General features: G+C 45.0%; 1 protein-coding gene across 4 annotated transcripts in view; it reads left to right on the forward strand.

Annotated features, from left to right (window-relative positions):
- uso1 (USO1 vesicle transport factor) overlaps window positions 1-18402 on the forward strand; it is a 108500-nt gene extending 90098 nt beyond the window's left edge. For all 4 annotated transcript variants that reach the window (XM_070873131.1, XM_070873133.1, XM_070873132.1 and 1 more), the window contains 5 exons: window positions 2444-2524; window positions 3096-3182; window positions 4405-4518; window positions 7764-7979; window positions 17215-18402. In XM_070873131.1, coding sequence (XP_070729232.1) covers window positions 2444-2524; window positions 3096-3182; window positions 4405-4518; window positions 7764-7979; window positions 17215-17277 — 561 coding nt within the window. In that variant the 3' untranslated portion in view covers window positions 17278-18402. The remainder of the gene's footprint in view (window positions 1-2443; window positions 2525-3095; window positions 3183-4404; window positions 4519-7763; window positions 7980-17214) is intronic.
- Window positions 18403-18833: the final 431 nt, after the last annotated feature.

Consider the following 18833-nt stretch of genomic DNA (forward strand, 5'->3'; position numbering starts at 1 on the left):
TATTAGTGAGACAGTCAACAGGCCGACTTGACTGATGGGAGGATGCGGGATATCAGTTGACCAATCCTGTTCTCGCCCGATGTCTGAATGTGTATTTTCTCGTCGCTGAATGGAAAAGAGGAAATCTTTGAAGGTGACAGGTGAAGGTGGCAGGGCAAGTTGATAAGGCAATTAAGAATGCATATGGGATACTTGGCTTTGTAAATAGGGCCATTGAATACAAAAGCAAGGAAATTCTGCTAAACCTTTACAAATCACTGGTAAAGCCTCATTTGGAGTAATGCCTACTTCTGTGCACCGCACTTTAGGAAGGATGTGAAGGCCTTGGAGAGGATGCAGAGGAGGTTTACCAGGATGATGCCAGGGATGAGGGACTTCAGTTATGTGGAGAGACTGGAGAAGCAGGGATTGTTCTCCTTACAGCAGCAAAGGTTAAGGGGAGACCTAACAGTGGTGTTCAAAATTACGAGGGGTTTTGATCGAGCAAGTAGGGAGAAACCATTTCCTCTGACAAGTGAGTCAGTAACCAGAGAACATAGATTTAACATCATTGGCAAAGAACTAGAGGGGGAATGAGAAACTTTATCCACACACACAGGCTTGTTCAGATGTGGAACGCTGTACTAAAGAGTGGTGGAAATAGGTTCCATAGCAGCTTTCAAAACCCAATTGAACATGTCTAATTTTCAGTGTTCTGGGGCAAAAAGCTAGGATGTGGGACTAAATTGGACAGCTCTTTCCCGACAGGCCAAAGGGCCTCTCTCTGAGCTGTAAGATGCCACGATTCTAGCGAAGGGATCACTGGGTGATTGCTCCAGTTCTCCCAATTATCAAGATGAGCGATGCAACTGCTGGGAATCAACACTACCCCACCCCCCCTTATTTCCTTACAGGAACTTCAGGTATAATCACAGGCCTCCTGCATACTAAACCCTACCACTTTGCCTGAGTAACCTGCCGTTGGCCGATCTTTGAAGAGCACACTTGCCCATCAACATGAACACAGTCCATTCTTTGAGTAACGCTGCGATTTTAGTGCTGAATTATGGATCGTTTTGTGGTGCGTGTTTACATAAGAATTAGGAGCAGGAGTCCCTCGAGCCACTCCGACATTCAATAAGATCACTGACCTCAACTCCATTTTCCCGCATGATCTCCATATCCCTTGATTCCCCGAGTCTACAAAAATCTATCGATCTCAGCCTTCAATATATTCAGTGACTCAGCCTCCACAGCCCTCTGGGGCAGAGAATTCCAAAGATTCACAACCCTCTGAGCGAAGAAATTCCCCTCATCTCTGTCTTAAATGGCAGACCCCTTATCCTGAGACTATGCCCCCTGGTTCTAGACACTCCAGCCCGGGGGAAACAACCTCTCCGCATTTATCCTGTTAATCCCCTTCAGAATCTTCTATGTTTCTGTTAGATCACCTCTCATTCTTCTAAACTCCAGAAAGTATAGGCCCAATCTACACAATCTCTCATCATAGGACAACTCTCTCATCCCAGGAATCAGTCTAGTGAATCTTCATTGTACCGCCTCCAAGGCAAGTATATCCTTCCTTAGATACGGAGACCAAACCTGTGTACAGTGCTCCGAGGGATTGGTTTGAAGGTGGCCACACTCATTCAATGCACGGTTTGACTTGAGTCACCAGAATACTTCTATCGCACCGGCCTGGCACCAGCCATTCTGTGATTTTGTTGGCTACTCTGTTGCCAATTTATGGGACATTAATATATAGGAGGAGGTGTGTGGGGGGCCTGACCCATCCACCTCCATGGCACGAACCTGGTATTGCAGTATTTCCAGGAATGATGCAGTGGCTCTAGGCCTTTTGGCTAAGAGCATTGGCGCAGAATGATCCTTGATGTGTGCAAGGTGACCTCTTGCGTTTGTGATTTGACAAAGAATTGGAAAGATTGGCAACGAATAAAATAAAAAAAAATTTATGGGACATTTGGTGCCGTGAGCCCGTGGTAAGTTGAAATTCAATCACGGCTGGTCAGGCTCTGTTCATATAGGTCTGGGCTGCTCTGAACCCCAGGCTGTGGGGGATTGAACATACGTTAATCCACTGTTCGCTCACCAGAATTCCATATTACTGCTTATGCTTCCAAACTCTGAGACTTCACGATATACAGTGTAGCCTCATGTTGTGGGCCATTTGACCTGACCGGGTGATTGTTGCTTCCACTCACAAAGTGGCATTTTTTGCGTATCTGGTTGATGTTTTGGGGTTAGGGGGGGCGGGCGGGCGGGGGCGGGGAGGGGCAGGCAAAGGGTTTGGCGATAGACTTTATGAATTTTAAATTCATTACCGAGAGTGCATTTAAATTGTTTTTTGAACTTGATCAGTCTGTACCTATTAACACTGCATTATAGCTCTATAGAGAAGAAATGCAAAGAACTGAGAGAAGTCTGTGGTATCTGTTTTATGTAGAGGAATAATCAGACAGCAGGAAACCGCGATGGAGACGTTTCCACGGGTGATGCTGGTGAATGGACAGCAGAACTGCGCAAGGTGGGTTTTTATTTCCTGTATATTTTATTTATAAATGTGCACATTGGTGTGTATGTAGATTTTAAAACTTGAGAGCATGGCACTAGGATTAAGTTTTTGAACGCTGTAATCTAGTACAGGCAACTCTCGATTATCTGTACACTGATCTAACGGAGAACCCTCTAACGGCATTTTTAAAAACTGTCGCACACGTGAATACCTCGATCACCTCAAGTGTCAAGCACACACAAATTGAAGCAGGTGAATCCATTGTCATGTATTTTATTACCTTCACGCTATGATAACACGAACTAAGTCTTCGTGGTTGGTTCTATTATCATCAAATTTCAGCTCTGAGACGTGCGCTCGCCCTCGGGGTAAAATCGTTTACCTGGAATAGCCCAATCCCCGAGGGGCCCGGATAATCAAGAGTTGCCTGTATATGTAACCAACAGCAATTCATGGGGCTGGATTTTCCGTCTTCTGCCGCCCCTGTTAGCGCCCCGGAAGGGCGGCAATGGTGGTGGAAAGCAATTTTTAGGAATTGCGTTCATGTCAACAGTGTGACTAGATTTCCGCACTTTTTCCAAAGGAGTTGGAAACGTTGAGGACTCGAGTACAGACACAGGCTGAGGAGATTATCCAGCTGCAGGCCAAGAAACAAGAGCTGGAGAATCTGGTAAGAGACAACTTGGAGCACGTCTTTCCATGAAAGGGTTTTTGCTCAATTCGAGCCATCACCTTTATTGCAAGGGGGCTAGAGTATAAAAGCAGAGAAGTCCTGCTACAACTGTACAGGGTATTGGTGAGGCCACACCTGGAGTACTGCGTGCAGTTTTGGTCTCCGTATTTAAGGAAGGATATACTTGCATTGGAGGCTGTTCAGAGAAAATTCACTCGGTTGATTCCGGAGATGAGGGGTTTGATTTATGAGGAAAGGTTGAGCAGGTTGAGCCTATACACATTGGAGTTCAGAAGAATGAGAGGTGATCTTATCGAAACATAAGATAATGAGGGGGCTCGACAAGGTGGATGCAGAGAGGATATTCCACTCATAGGGGAATCTAAAACTAGGGGCCATAGTCTCAGAATAAGGAGCCGCACATTTAAAACTGAGATGAGGAGGAATTTCTTCTCTGAGGGTTGTGAATCTGTGGAATTCTCTGCCCCAGAGAGCTGTGGAGGCTGGGTCATTGATTATATTTAAGGCGGAGATGGACAGATTTTTGAGCGATAAGGGAGTCGAGGATTACGGGGAGTGGGCAGGGAAGTGGAGCTGAGTCCACGATCAGATCAGCCATGATCTTATTGAATGGCGGAGCAGGCTCAAGGGGCCGAATGGCCGACTCCTGCTCCTATTTCTTATGTTGTTATCACCCCATTGAGGAATGCATTGAAAAAATACAAGAAGAAAAACAAGATAGATGAGCTTAGATTTGTCTTCATTCAGTAAACCTCCATATACAAAGGAATCTTGCAAACACAGGCGCCCATTTTTATCCCCACCCTCCCCTTCCCTCAACCACTGTCTGTCCCACCTGTGACAGAGACTGTAATTCCCGTATTGGACTGTTCAGTCACCTGAGAACTCACTTTTAGAGTGGAAGCAAGTCTTCCTCGATTCCGAGGGACTGCCTATGATGATGATGATACAAGAGCATGACTATAAGCATTGGGCTTACGACTGTTGATAGCAGGGACCATAAAGCTTTAGAGCACCTTCCATCAAAAGCTGTTGTGATGTCGAGTGCAAGATGATTGTAAAGTAATGCGTCATTGAAAAAACTTTCAACTTGCACTGAGAAGTTTTTACGTTCAATACTACACGGTGATGGCAACAGCATTCTTTTTGCGAATTAATTGTACAACTATTTAAACATGTTCACTTACCTTATTTAAAGCCTGCAACCGTAGCTGAGGCAGCTGGAGATAATGATGGTGCTTCTGCACTGACGAAGATCACACAGCTGGAAAGCAGGCTATCGGCACTGGATGCTGAAAATCACAAATTAAAGGTTAGTTATAAATGAGTCCATTCTAACTACCTCCAGCTCTCACTGAACTGCACAGCTTTCAAACTGCGATCTGTTTATATGACACGAGTGGTGCTTGAATTATACATTATGGTTGTGGTTTAATTTTTACCAAAAACTGAATCTTATCATGTATGTTGTATATATTTATACGTTGGATCTGTCTTGTGGTGACTGTCCATTGCACACTTCATCCTTTCACTGATTTAAGACTCTGATACCCTTCTGAAAATTATTAATTTGTGTTGACAAGTGCTGCCTTGGTGGTATTCATATTTTTAGCATTTTGCGATATTTGAGATGTGATGCATTTCGCATCAAAGCAGCTCCAGTAGATTAGCAAAACCATGACGTAACAGCGATGCACTTCAGTTACCAACGCTGTGTACTGAGTTTATCTTTTTCCATTCACGAGATGTGGGTGTCGCTGGCAAGGCCGGCATTTATTGCCCATCCCTAATTGCCCCTTGAGGAGGAGGAGGAGGAGGAGGTGGTGAGCCACCGCCTTGAACCGCCAGCACTGCAGTCCCGTGTGGTGAAGGTGCTCCCACAGTGCAGTCAGGGAGAGAGTTCCACCCAGCGACCATGAAGGAACGGCGGTATCATTTTACATAGACCCTAGGCCAGTGAAATTATTTTTAAGGGTACACAGCAGGAGGCCATTCAGCCCAGGGGGCCTGCACCAGCTTTCGAAATGAGCCATTCACTTCGTCCCATGCCGTCTTATTTAAAAAAAAAATATCCACTGCTTTTCTAAAAGCTATTCTGGATCTGTTTCCACCTCTGTCCTAACAACCCTCTGCTTAAAATATTTTAAAAATCCTACACTTTCTGTTCTTTTGATGAACTCAAAATTGATGCCCCCTTGTTACTGGCTCAGTGACAAGTGTCGATAGAGTCCGCCCATTTCCCCCTATAACTTGCCCGTAACTTGTGGTCAGCTGTGAAGCAAAAGTTGTTCTCTGCTGGCACCCGAAGTAAGCTTCCTGCAAAGATCTCATTTTCATTTTGCGATCTGTGCGGCGAGAAGTTCGGCTTTTCTGACGCTCGGTTGAGATCGGTGCGAGTTAATGGGGAATCCCTAACGCGAGCTGCTGTGGCAGAGACAAGTCGTCTAGCAGCCAATCACAATGCAGAATTCTCACAGACTGGGAAACAGGAAGTGAAGAAGCTCCTTTAATTCTAACTTTAAAAAAATGTTAAAACAGAGATCGGGGTCTGACACGGGGAGAACAGAGATCGGGCTCTGACACGGGGAGACCAGAGATCGGGCTCTGACACGGGGAGACCAGAGATCGGGCTCTGACACGGGGAGAACAGAGATCGGGCTCTGACACGGGGAGACCAGAGATCGGGCTCTGACACGGGGAGAACAGAGATCGGGCTCTGACACGGGGAGAACAGAGATCGGGCTCTGACACGGGGAGACCAGAGATCGGGCTCTGACACGGGGAGAGCAGAGATCGGGGTCTGACACAGGGAGAGCAGGGATTGAGGTCTGACACGGGGAGAACAGAGATCGGGGTCTGACACGGGGAGACCAGAGATCGGGGTCTGACACGGGGAGAAGAGAGATCGGGGTCTGACACGGGGAGACCCGAGATCGGGGTCTGACACGGGGAGACCCGAGATCGGGGTCTGACACGGGGAGAGCAGAGATCGGGGTCTGACACGGGGAGAGCAGAGATCGGCGTCTGCCACGGGGAGAGCAGAGATCGGGGTCTGACACGGGGAGAGCAGAGATCGGCGTCTGACACGGGGAGAGCAGAGATCGGGGTCTGACACAGGGAGAGCAGAGATCGGGGTCTGACACGGGGAGAGCAGAGATCGGGGTCTGACACGGGGAGAGCAGAGATCGGGGTCTGACACGGGGAGAGCAGAGATCGGGGTCTGACACGGGGAGAGCAGAGATCGGGGTCTGACACGGGGAGAGCAGAGATCGGGGTCTGACACGGGGAGAACAGAGATCGGGGTCTGACACGGGGAGAACAGAGATCGGGGTCTGACACGGGGAGACCAGAGATCGGGGCTCTGACACAGGGAGACCAGAGATCGGGGTCTGACACGGGGAGAACAGAGATCGGGGTCTGACACGGGGAGACCAGAGATCGGGGTCTGACACGGGGAGAACAGAGATCGGGGTCTGACACGGGGAGAGCAGAGATCGGGGTCTGACACGGGGAGAACAGAGATCGGGGTCTGACACGGGGAGAGCAGAGATCGGGGTCTGACACGGGGAGAACAGAGATCGGGGTCTGACACGGGGAGACCAGAGATCGGGGTCTAACACGGGGAGAGCAGAGATCGGGGTCTGACACGGGGAGACCAGAGATCGGGGTCTGACACGGGGAGAAGGCAAACCTGAAATCAAGATGAACAAACTTTATTAAAACATTTTTTTTTTTAAGTTTCTTAAATTGTAACTCCACAAAATTAAAATTAGTTTTTCAGGGCCACAAAATTCAAATTGAGTTTTTCAGGGCCATAATGTTTGTTACAATCAGTTAATACGCTGTTAAAATCCCAGTTACACCTAATCCAAAAGTGGCGAACATTTAATGGGATATTTAGCGGTGATATTCCCGCGGAAAAGCTAAAGTTTTCATCAGTTTCGCTGATTTCACGAATTGTTGGGTGTTGGGGGGGTGGCACAGTGCTGCCAGTATCGGAGCGGTGACTGACAGACCCCAACTACAGGATTTCCCCATTAGGATGCACGTGCGCTACATCCTGATGTTGGGGTCAGATTCGTTCGCTGTTATTACCCACCGCACATTCTCAGCCTTTCTCGTTTCAACACCTCTATCAGATCTCCTCTCTCTCATCTCGAAAAGAGCCTTCATCCTCCACTAACTGCTCAGTGTAAGAAATGGGTCACAGTCTCGGGATAAGGGGTCGGCTATTTAGGGACTGAGATGAGGAGGAATTTCTTCACTCAGAGGATTGTGAATCTTTGGAATTCTCTGCCCCAGAGGGCTGTGGAGGCTCAGTCATTGAGTATATTCAAGACAGAGATCGATAGATTTTTGGAGTCATGGGGATCGGGCGGGAAAGTGGAGATTAGGTTGAAGATCAGCCGTGATCTTATTGAATGGCGGAGCAGGCTCGAGGGGCCTAATGGCCGACTCCTGCTCCTGTTCCTTATGTTCTTATAAATGTTTGAGGGCCAAGGGGAGTGTTAACGTTGCAGCTCCATTGGGATCATTCTGTTTTGCTTTTACGCATAGGGCCAGGTAAAGGTCCTGAGCGAGGAGAGAAGCTCCCTGGATCAGCAGCTTGCCTCGACAAACAGTACAGTTGCCATTCTTCAGACTGACAAGAGCAAGCTCCAGCAAGAGGTGGTGGAATCAAAGAAGGAGCAGGATGATCTGTTGGTACTTCTGGCGGACCAGGACCAGAAAATCTTTGGATTGAAGAACAAGCTCAAAGAGCTTGGCGAGCCAGTATGTATGATGCAACAGCGTTGATGTTTTAGTGACTAAAATGGGCGTTTGCGAAGCCAGTTAATGCGGGTGTAGTGCAGACTATGCAAGCATGTTTTATCTGGCCTCGTCAGTTCCCGCAGAAAATCTGAAATTGCTCGAATTAGACGAGGCAAGCACATGAACATGTTCAGGCCAATGCAGTGTAAACCCCTGAAGCCCTAGTCACATTTAGCTGTGTATTTATCATTTGACAGTTGCTTGAGATCATAGTTACGTTACTTGTCAACGGTGGCTGAGTGGGGGCAGCACACTCGCCTCTGGGTCAGAAAGTTGTGGGTTCAAGTCCCACTCCAGGGACTTGGGCACAAAAAATCAAGGCTGACTGTCCAATGCTGAGGAAGCGCTGCGCTGTCGGAGGTGCCATCTTTCAGATGAGACGTTAAACCGAGGCCCTGTCTGCCCCCTCAAGTGGACGTAAAAGATCCCATGGCACTATTTCGATGAAGAGCGGCGGAGTTATCCCCGGTGTCATGGGACCAGTATTTATCCCTCAATCAACATCACAAAAACAGATTAGCTTATCATTATCACATTGCTGTTTGTGGGAGCTTGTTGTGCGCAAATTGGCTGCCGCGTTTCCCACATCACAACAGCGACTACACTGCAAAAGTACTTCATTGGCTGTAAAGTTCTTTGAGACGTCTGGTAGTCGTGACAGGCGCTACATAAATCCCAAGTCTTTCATTACTTAGCCAGTTAGAAATAAAATTAGTTTAAATTATTCAAATACAGGAACGAATTAAAGTTAAATGGCCCTGCTGCAGTATGAGTCATCGTCATTGCAGTTGAGCAGAATTTTAAATGTTTAAAACATTTATGAAGGGGTTTGATAGGAAAGATGCTGTTTCCACAAGGGGGAGGGGGGTGGGGCGAGAGTCCAAAACTTGGGGCCATCAATATCAGACAGTCACTAATAAACCCAATGGGGAATTCAGGAGAAACTTCTTTACCCAGAGAGTGGTGAGAATGTGGAACTTGCTACCGCTTGGCAAATAGCTCAAATGCATTTAAGGGGAAGCTAGATAAACCCATGAGGGAGAAAGGGATAGAAGGATGTAAAGGTCGGGTGGGAGGAGGTTCATGTCGAGTAGGGCCGAATGGCCTGTTTCTGTGCTTCAAATTCTATCTGACTGGCGTACAAATGAAAAATGTGCCAGCAGTATCTTAGTCATAATTGTATGACACTGGTTTAAACAAAACACTTTGTTGCTTAGGTGCCCAGTACAGTAGCACAGTGGTGATGTCACTGGACCAGTAATGCAGAGGGCTGGACTAATGATCCGGAGACACGAGTTGGGGAATTTAAATAAACCTAAAATTAAAAGCTACTGCCAGTCATGGTGACCATGAAATGACCGGATTGTCGTAAAAACCCATCTGGTTCACTAACGTCCTTCAGGGAAGGAAATCTGCCGCCCTTACCATGTCTGGTCGATGTGTGTCTCCAGACCCACAGCGATGTGGTCGACCATTAACTGCCCTCTGGAATGTCCCAGCAAGACACTCAGTTATATCCAAGAAGGCGGCTCACCACCACCTTCTCAAGGGGCAATTAGGGATGGGCAATAAATGCCGGCCTTGCCAGCGAAGCCCATATCCTGAGAATTAATAAAAGAAGTGACAGTTGGGTTGTACATAAGGCCAATCCTATTGTTGGTTCAGGTAAATATTTTTGAGAATAAGAAAGAAACACTTGCATTTATGCAGCGATGCTCACCAGCACCTGACGTCCCAAAGTGCTCTACAGCCAATGAAGTACTTTTGAAATGTGGTATATTGAGCCAATTGATAATTGAGTAGTTGCAACGTGTTGACCATAGAATAAAATCTTAATTTTATATCCACTGAGACTATAACGTACGGTGGAGTAATGTATGCACCTATGAGGATGCTCACAGGATAGTTGTAGAGCTGTTGCATTGGGATTGGCTCGACCTCCGAAAAGAATGACTCCGACACTTACAGCTCCGGCAGAAGTTTCTTTAATTCGCTTGCTAGCAAGGGGCAGGTTACACTCAGTCAAGGGCTAAGTGAACACCTCCGAAAAGGTACAGTTTCACAAGATATTTATACAGTAAAACCCAAGTTATGGCCTCTCCCTGTGTATTGCTCTGTCTCACAGTCAGTGAATACAGATAAAGAGTTAATTACTATATCCTGTCCTGACATGGTTTACAGATATTTCCTTTTGTCAGGGTTATCAGTTGGCCAGCCGGCCATTACTCCATGAGTCATAGGTAATGGGCTATCACCTGTCTTGTATTGTGTCAGGATTGTTCAATTTCCTGGTCAGTTTATCGTTTACATCAAAAGGATGAGATCTCTACAAGAGATAGTGGCTGGTGGAATGGAGTACATAGGAAAGGGTGGGGTGACATGGAACTCTTGTCATGTAGACAACAGGAGAGCACCATGGGGGGGTACTTGTCTCAGCATGACTTGTCTCCTAGCTGTCTGATGGCCATCAGCCATCTCAAGCCAGGTTTAGCTGTTTATGCAAGCTGACTGCTAAAATGCAGAAAGTTCTGGATGGGTCAGGACTCCATTTTGTTATATATATATATTGCAAAGGGCACACAAATACAGTATGGTATCAGCTTAGATAAAAATACATTTCCACATTCCCCCATTTTGTCCTTCACAAGGACAACTCAATCCATTCTGATCTTGTGCAGTCTCTCCATTTCCATTTCCACACAAGAGCCTTCAGCAGTTGTTGCTACCATAACTCTAGCCGTGGTCTCGGTAGGTAACATAGTTTCTCCCACCCTGGCACAGCAACACTTAATGACGACAAATAATAGATACAGGGCGAAGACTATCAGCAGGAATATGATCAAACCCTGTACCACAGATTTTCCCAGGGCTCCCAACAATCCTGATGCCCAACCCCACAATGTGATACCGTCCTGGCCCAACTGTCTCTTTATACTCTATTACCTTTTTCCTGATGTTTTCAGCTAGACTGCCGATATCTTCTGATTTATCCGGGATATACGTACAGCATTCTTCACCTATTAATGCGCATGTCCCTCCCTCCTTGGCTAGGAGATAATCTACGGCCATACGATTTTAGAGAGCCACTGTTCGAATAGGTACCATTTCGTCATTTATCCCTTCAAAGGCTTGGGAAGTTGCGTTGGCTACTGATTCGACTAAGTTAGCCAGTTCCTGTAACTGCCATTCGGTCGATGCTATTCCATAGGGTGGCACCATTACCTTGAATATTCCGTTTAGCCCTGTCAAATCCCGTTTAAATCTGTGACTTCCATAGGCATCCCTTAGAGTCTTTACTGATCTGATAAGGGGTACCACATATCCTAAGTAACAGGACCCTGTCCAGTTGGCTGGTAACCATGGGTAGGCTTTATGGCCATAAATAAAGTAGGTGCAATTATAGGACGTCAGCTCCTGGTCCTTTCGCACTATCCCTACTCGAGTGGTCTCACCTTCCCACCCTTTACCTGGGGCTTTGTTATGAGCCGTTGTCCAGCCAACGGTTGCTATCTTTCTCTCAGTGGGATTAGTTGTGGCTTGCCATTTAATCATTTGGGAACACTTGCTGCGTCCCATTTCTGGTCCTTTAGTCTCATTACTCATTAGGAATATTATACCTTCGGGATTTCCTATTCTGGGAGTAATGCTTAGGAAGGGAGGCTGATGGTTATTATCATAATTGGGCTGGTACCATCCCTGGAAGGCTGTAAGTTTATACCCTGCGGTCCTCCATTCTGTTTGCTCCTTCGTTTCTGGCCCCTTAGTTAGGTTTGTCCTATTTTGCACTGTCAACCATTCTACCATTTCTGATTCGTTAAAGGGGACAGATCTCAGGGGAATACCCCCTTCGGAGTGGACAGGTGCATGGGAACATATCCAACAACTCGACAAGTTTCTTTCTTGAGCATACCTATGACTCAGTGCCATAAATACGTTTACGTGCAATTCCCTTCGGTGGCGGGTCTGTACCCCTGGTGTAATCAATAATGTAAAGTAAAACCCTGTCAAGCCCAGCACCATCAGTCCCCATAGTCCATACAGTTCCTTATTCAGTTTTCCTTTTTCTGTTCCTCTGATTCCTTCGTCCCTTCCTCCTGGTCGGGTGCCCGTTTGCAATGGGATGCGTGGATCCATGTTGGTCTTTCCTTTACCTTGATTGCAGTATTAGTCGCCAGCAAGACCTGGTATGGTCCTTCGAATCTTGGCTGTAGACTGCTTTTTCTTTTAAAAATCTTGATGTAAACGAATTCCCCTGGCTCCAGGTTATGACACTTCCCTTCCGCTGGCTTGACTTGGTCTTCCTTTACCTGTGAATGAAAGCTGGAAATACATTTGGTTAGTGCAATACAATAATTCAACATATTTTCCTCCATTTTGTGGATGTCCATTTGTTTTGCAGTAAATGGTGCTGTAAAAGGTAGTCGTTGGGGACGTCCCATAACTATCTCATGCGGTGACAGGCCTGTTCTGTTGGTTGCAGATCGCATTACCATCAAAGCTAAGGGCAGCAGTTCTGTCCATTTCAGTCCAGTGTCATTGCATAGTTTTGCCAGCTTATTTTTAAGCATTCCATTATATCTTTCAACAAGTCCAGCTGATTGTGGATGATAACTGCAATGAAAACGTTGGTTAATCTATAAAGCTTTACACATTTCTCTTATAACAGTTCCCGTGAAATGTGACCCGTTATCACTAGAAAGCTTAGCAGGGATTCCGAAGCATGGTACGATTTCTTTTAACAAACATTTAGCAACAGTAGTGGCATCGGCCTTTTTACATGGAAAGGCTTCAATCCATCTAGAGAACACATCTACAATAACTAATACATACTTGAATCCCATACACATAGGTAATTCAATAAAATCCATTTGTAAATGTACAAAAGGCCCCACTGGATTTGGGTGGGAGGCAGATTCTACTTTTTCCGTCTTACCCGGATTCATTGTCTGACAGGTAACACAATTTTCACATGATTTGCTTTGCAATTGCCGAAATACCTGGTGCATACCAAGTTGCCAAAATATAATCTGCCAATCCCCCTTTGCCTGCATGTGTGAATGTATGAACACATCGGGCAATCCATGGAAGTAAGGATCTGGGCGCCATCACGCGGCCGTCGTGGTGAACCCATATTCCTTCTGGATTTTTATAACATTGATCCTTCGTCCAGGTCAACACCTCCTCCGTACTGGCCTGTGTCTGAAAAGTCAGCACGTCATTAATAGTAGGTGGCGGGTCTGAGTAATAGTGGGTGGCGGGTCTGAGCAATTATTTTTCCTTAGTGGGAACAATGACACCTGCATCCCCCCTTTTGACAGAGCTGCTGACTTAGCTGCATTATCAGCTCTGGCGTTCCCAAGTGCCACCTCATTCGACTGGCCTGTATGTGCTTGGCATTTGATAATGGCAAGTTTCAAGGGGCATTGAATGGCTCGCAGGAGATTTTCCACTTGTTCTGCATTTTTGATAGGGGTTCCTGAAGAAGTCAGGTACCCGCGAATCTTCCAAATTTGTCCATAGTCATGTGATACCCCAAAAACATTTCTGGAGTCAGTGTAGATATTAACTGTGTGTCCTTCAGCCAGAATACAGGCTCGAGTTAACGCAAACAATTCGGCTTGTTGGGCTGAAAAGGAGTCTGGAAGAGAGGCTGTTTCGACAACATTAAACTGAGTTACAATTGCATAAGCCGCTCTAGGTTGGCCCCTATCATTTCGTAGGGCTGATCTGTCAACATAATACACTAGATCAGGGTTACACATTGGTACATCTGTTAGATTGATACGTGGTTTAGTCACTAATTCGGTTACCATTTCACATGAATGGGGTTCGCTGTCTTCTTCCGTGGGGAGTAGAGTGGCTGGATTTAAGGTAGTGCATCTTTTGATGATAAGGTTCAGATTTGATAACAGTTCGACCTCGTATTTAGTGGTTCTTGCGGAGGTTAGGTGTTGGGTGGCACATTTAGTAAGTAAAATCTCGACAGAGTGTGGGATATACAAAATGGTCTGATGATTTAGAGTTATTGTCTGAGCCTGTTGCATAGCATAATAAGCTGCTGCCAACGAAGGAAGACATCCTGGTAGTCTGCGTGCCACTGGGTCTAGTTGGGTACTGAAATATGCTACTGGTCGCTGCCTGTCCCCATGTAACTGAGTCAAAACAGATTGTGCAAAACCCGACTTGTGATGCACAAATAAGTTGAATAGCTTAGTGTAATCTGGTAATCCCAAGGCTGGTGCTGAAGTGAGGGACTGCTTAAGACTCTGGAAAGCATTCCAGGATACTTCATTCCACATCCTTTAAGCATTGTGAGAATATAGTAGATTCATTCACAGCTCGTAGGTCATGGACAAACCTTCATTTGTGTGGGCTTCTGAACTGGATGAATCGGTGTGTTACACGGATTTCTCATTTATGCTTATAGTGATTCACAGATCACAGAATGAAAAGTACTTGTTTTCTAATCTTATTAAAAGGCTTCCAAACCCAAGATTTTTCCAATACACCCAAAATGTTGATCACCTGAAATATCTCAAAATCCCAATTCAACTATTGTACTGCCACTCTTTATCAAAAACAAATCCTCTTACTGAGCTAGAAGCTTTTGTACCAAGATTTTACACCAAGGACAATGAGAGTGTACTCCCCCAGCCTGCACCTCGAGAGACCCACAAAGGCTTTTTAAGAAAAAAAAAGGCATTACAACTTTTAACCACCGGGACCATGTCTCAACAAACCTATCCTTTGTGCATTTCCTAGCTCCGTAACCTCTCATCCGAATAAATCCACACCTGCGCTTCTAACTTAAAATGTCTTCAACTTCCCACATACAGGACAACACTATGAAGGGTTAAAAAACTTCACTTTGTTTGAAAAAGTGGGTGGAGCTAAAACAAACAGGCAGCTCCACAACCTTTCCAAACAGGTTTCCAGACACAAGGAAAAAACACAGAAGCACTCTCATTCAAAGACAAGACATTCACGTACTCTCATTCAAAGACAAGACATTCACAAAAGTCTCTCTCCATTCAATAAAGCTTTTTTTGGCTAGCTTTATTTTTTTTTTGAATCCATAAGTCACTTTCAGGTTCTCTTTTTTTAAAATTTAACATTTGATTTACTTCCTCTGTTAATTTTACATGGGCTTGAAGAATCGGAACCCAGGCCTTTTCTATTACTTTCCTTTTTTTTCCTCTTCTACCTGGATCTCTGTTTATAAGACACTCCTCTAGATATGTTGTTCTCTCTAAATTAAATGAACCATCGAGTAGAAATGGCCTGTTTTCACCCGTAGTCCATTTTACCCATTCTCTTAGGTGGTCAATTGAAGACTGACCACAATTCTGGAGCATGACATAGGCTGGTGTGCCTTTTGTGGTGTTTTAACTTGCTCCGGCACCCATTCTGGATGATCAACATTTTCCACAGTTTCTGATCTCACAATCCTTTCGGCCAACCGAGTTCTCTACGCCCACTTCTCCTGGCCGTTACGTGGCCTGAAAAGGCTCTTAATTCGGGCTCAGTCTGGGTGTGTGAGATATGTTGGCACGAACCAACCGTAGTTGATCAATCAGTTACTGTTTCTTTTCTTAATCAATCCTTGTGTTTTTTTTTTCCCGAATCACAATTTTCCCTAGTGACTCTTCCCGTTTCTCTAATGGCAATCTCTCACAAAGGTATTGCACACAGCAGTATAACAAGGACAACAAACAATATTCTCAGTCTGCGTTGTACGCCACTACAGACCGAGTCCTTAACTTATCCTAATAAAAAAACTGATAAAACTTATGGTTCCATACCCAAACTCTTATCACATAAGAACTTTTGATCGATTGCGCTTTCTTTTTTTTTTCTACTCTTATCACATAAGAACCCCTTCTGAATTAAAAACAATAAAAATCTTATCACATAAGAACCTGGAACCCTTTTTGATCGACTAGCGCTCCCTTACCTACTGAAACCTTCCCCGGGCTGTTTCGAGATTTTTCCAGAACCTGTTCTCTTCTGGCGAGCTGAGAAAGAAATGGTTATAAAAAATACCTTTAGCTTTTAAATGCCGAGTCTTGTAGATTGCAGTACCTCCCCTGTGGACAACAGATTACATATGCGATTCAACAGTGAAGAAACCTCTTGTGAGCAAAAGGCTCACCTTGTTTGACCACTGAAGCCTTTCACTGGAGAGGCACTATGCCTGTATCCGTTTTACTCACAGGACAGAGAGTATGCATCTCGGCGAAACCTCCAAGAAGTAACTGTCGAAATCTCGAGCTCCGAAAAGAATGACTCCGACACTTACAGCTCCGGCAGAAGCTTCTTTAATTCGCTTGCTAGCAAGGGGCAGGTTACACTCAGTCAAGGGCTAAGTGAACACCTCCGAAAAGGTACAGTTTCACAAGATATTTATACAGTAAAACCCAAGTTATGGCCTCTCCCTGTGTATTGCTCTGTCTCACAGTCAGTGAATACAGATAAAGAGTTAATTACTATATCCTGTCCTGACATGGTTTACAGATATTTCCTTTTGTCAGGGTTATCAGTTGGCCAGCCGGCCATTACTCCATGAGTCATAGGTAATGGGCTATCACCTGTCTTGTATTGTGTCAGGATTGTTCAATTTCCTGGTCAGTTTATCATTTACATCAAAAGGATGAGGTCTCTACAAGAGATAGTGGCTGGTGGAATGGAGTACATAAGAAAGGGTGGGGTGACATAGAACTCTTGTCATGTAGACAATAGGAGAGCACCATGGGGGGGGTACTTGTCTCAGCATGACTTGTCTCCTAGCTGTCTGATGGCCATCAGCCATCTCAAACCAGGTTTAGCTGTTTATGCAAGCTGACTGCTAAAATGCAGAAAGTTCTGGAAGGGCCAGGACTCCATTTTGTTATATATATATATTGCAAAGGGCACACAAATACAGTATGGTATCAGCTTAGATAAAAATACATTTCCACACCAGTCATGTGATGTTCACAAGACTCAATAAAACCCCAACCAGTTGGGTTCGGGGGATCCACGATGGGGCAGGTGGTTGTGAGCCCGGTAGATGAACCGGTAATGTGTGGTGTGATTGTTAAACCTTTGCTAATAAACCAACTAGTTCTTAATAGCAATGTGTTGCTATAAATTCTTAAGCAAAGAACCCATGAAGCAAATACATGACGTGGCAAACGATGTCTATTGTTTTGTACAGGTTGAGGATGAGGATGACCTGGAGTCTGCAGACCAAGAGGACGATGATGACGACGAAGACTAACTGCATGAATCGTATTACAGTTGCACACAGGCAGAATAGGGCAATAGAATGCAAAGAGGGTCAAAGCTTTGTTCACCACAAAAAGCGTAATGTAGAAGCAGACTTAACGATGTTTTTTTTTGGAACGGGGTTTTGAAATATCTGTTTATTGTATCTTCTACCAGTTAAAGAATTTTCCTTCACCAGGTAGGACAGAAACTTTTAATTTTTAAAGCATTAAAGTTTTAACAAAGCAAAGTTGTTTTTCTCCATTTAAAGGAAAAAATAAATTGAAAGCATCCCCCCGCCGCCCCCCACACACTACGCAGACTCCCTGCCAGAGAATGAAGAATAGTTGACAAACGTTAGTCTACAGTTATGCTTGTATAACCTGCAGCCTTACGAAAATCTAAACTAAATCAAGTGTTGCAACATGTTGTATTTTCGAAAGAAATGCCCAGAGAATGCATTGTTGTGGGAGGTTGCAGACCAACCCGGAGTTTAAAAGCAGACCCTGGAGAAAAATGGCCCGAATGTCAGTCCAATAATCAGGGCAACTAGATGTTCTACACAACGCTTCTGTGAAGGGAACTGATTGAATCTTGATAGCTACCTTTTACCAGTTATTTTATCAATTTACAGAAACCACTGCGCACCTATCAAGTGTGCTGTTGGAGCGAGGTGTGGAGCGTCTGTATTGCCAACCTTTGTGTTGTTGGTATGGGGGGCATTGTGCCTTCAGTTTGGATCTGTGGGCACACCAAAGTTTCATGGCCTTTCTGAGTCGAGGCCACGTGCTGGTTAGGTGGCTGAGCTGGTTGGCTCTCTGACTTGCACCAGTCTATCACCCAGGGAGGATCTAGTGTGCCTTTACCTTGGTCAAAAGCTGTGTTCTGTCCCTCAAAATTCGACAATGCCATGAAACATGTGTTGTAAAGTTAATAACTGTACAACATTTGAACAGTTTGGAATTACAGGTATTTAAAGGTAATTCTTAATGTCAACTTATTATTTGCAGACAATACTACAAGCAAAGATTTATTTCTACATCTATTGGCTGTATTGATGAGCTACAAGATCCTGTATGATTTATGTAATTTATTGGCTATTGCGCCAAATTGGAATAAAATGAGATAGTACACTTTATAGACAGAGAATTTAATTGTGTTTGGGAAATAAAGTTCATATCTAGGAACCTTCAGATGTAAACGTTTTCACTAGTTTCATGCAATGGAATTTAGTACCATTTGTCCGGTTGGAGTTTTAATCGATTATTGAGTCAACTGATTGCCGGGCACTGAATATCTGTGCTTTATCGGAATGTTATTTCCTTTTAAACGTTTGTACAGTATATCTGTGGCCGGGACTCCCAGGGAAATGTGAAATCTGGAATTGGACATTTTCCAAACTGACAAATTTTAAAATATTGGCAGGCTACTGACAGCTACCCGCTGACTACGCCTGTCACCCATTTCGTTCACTCTAGTAACAGGAATACTTCTGGACCCATTGCTCCACCATTGGCATCTGTGCCTTGAGGCCCCAAGCTCTGGAACTCCCTCCCTAAACCTCTCCGC

The sequence above is a fragment of the Pristiophorus japonicus genome, chromosome 2 (assembly GCF_044704955.1).
Source record: "Pristiophorus japonicus isolate sPriJap1 chromosome 2, sPriJap1.hap1, whole genome shotgun sequence".
NCBI classification, from domain to species: Eukaryota; Metazoa; Chordata; class Chondrichthyes; family Pristiophoridae; genus Pristiophorus; species Pristiophorus japonicus.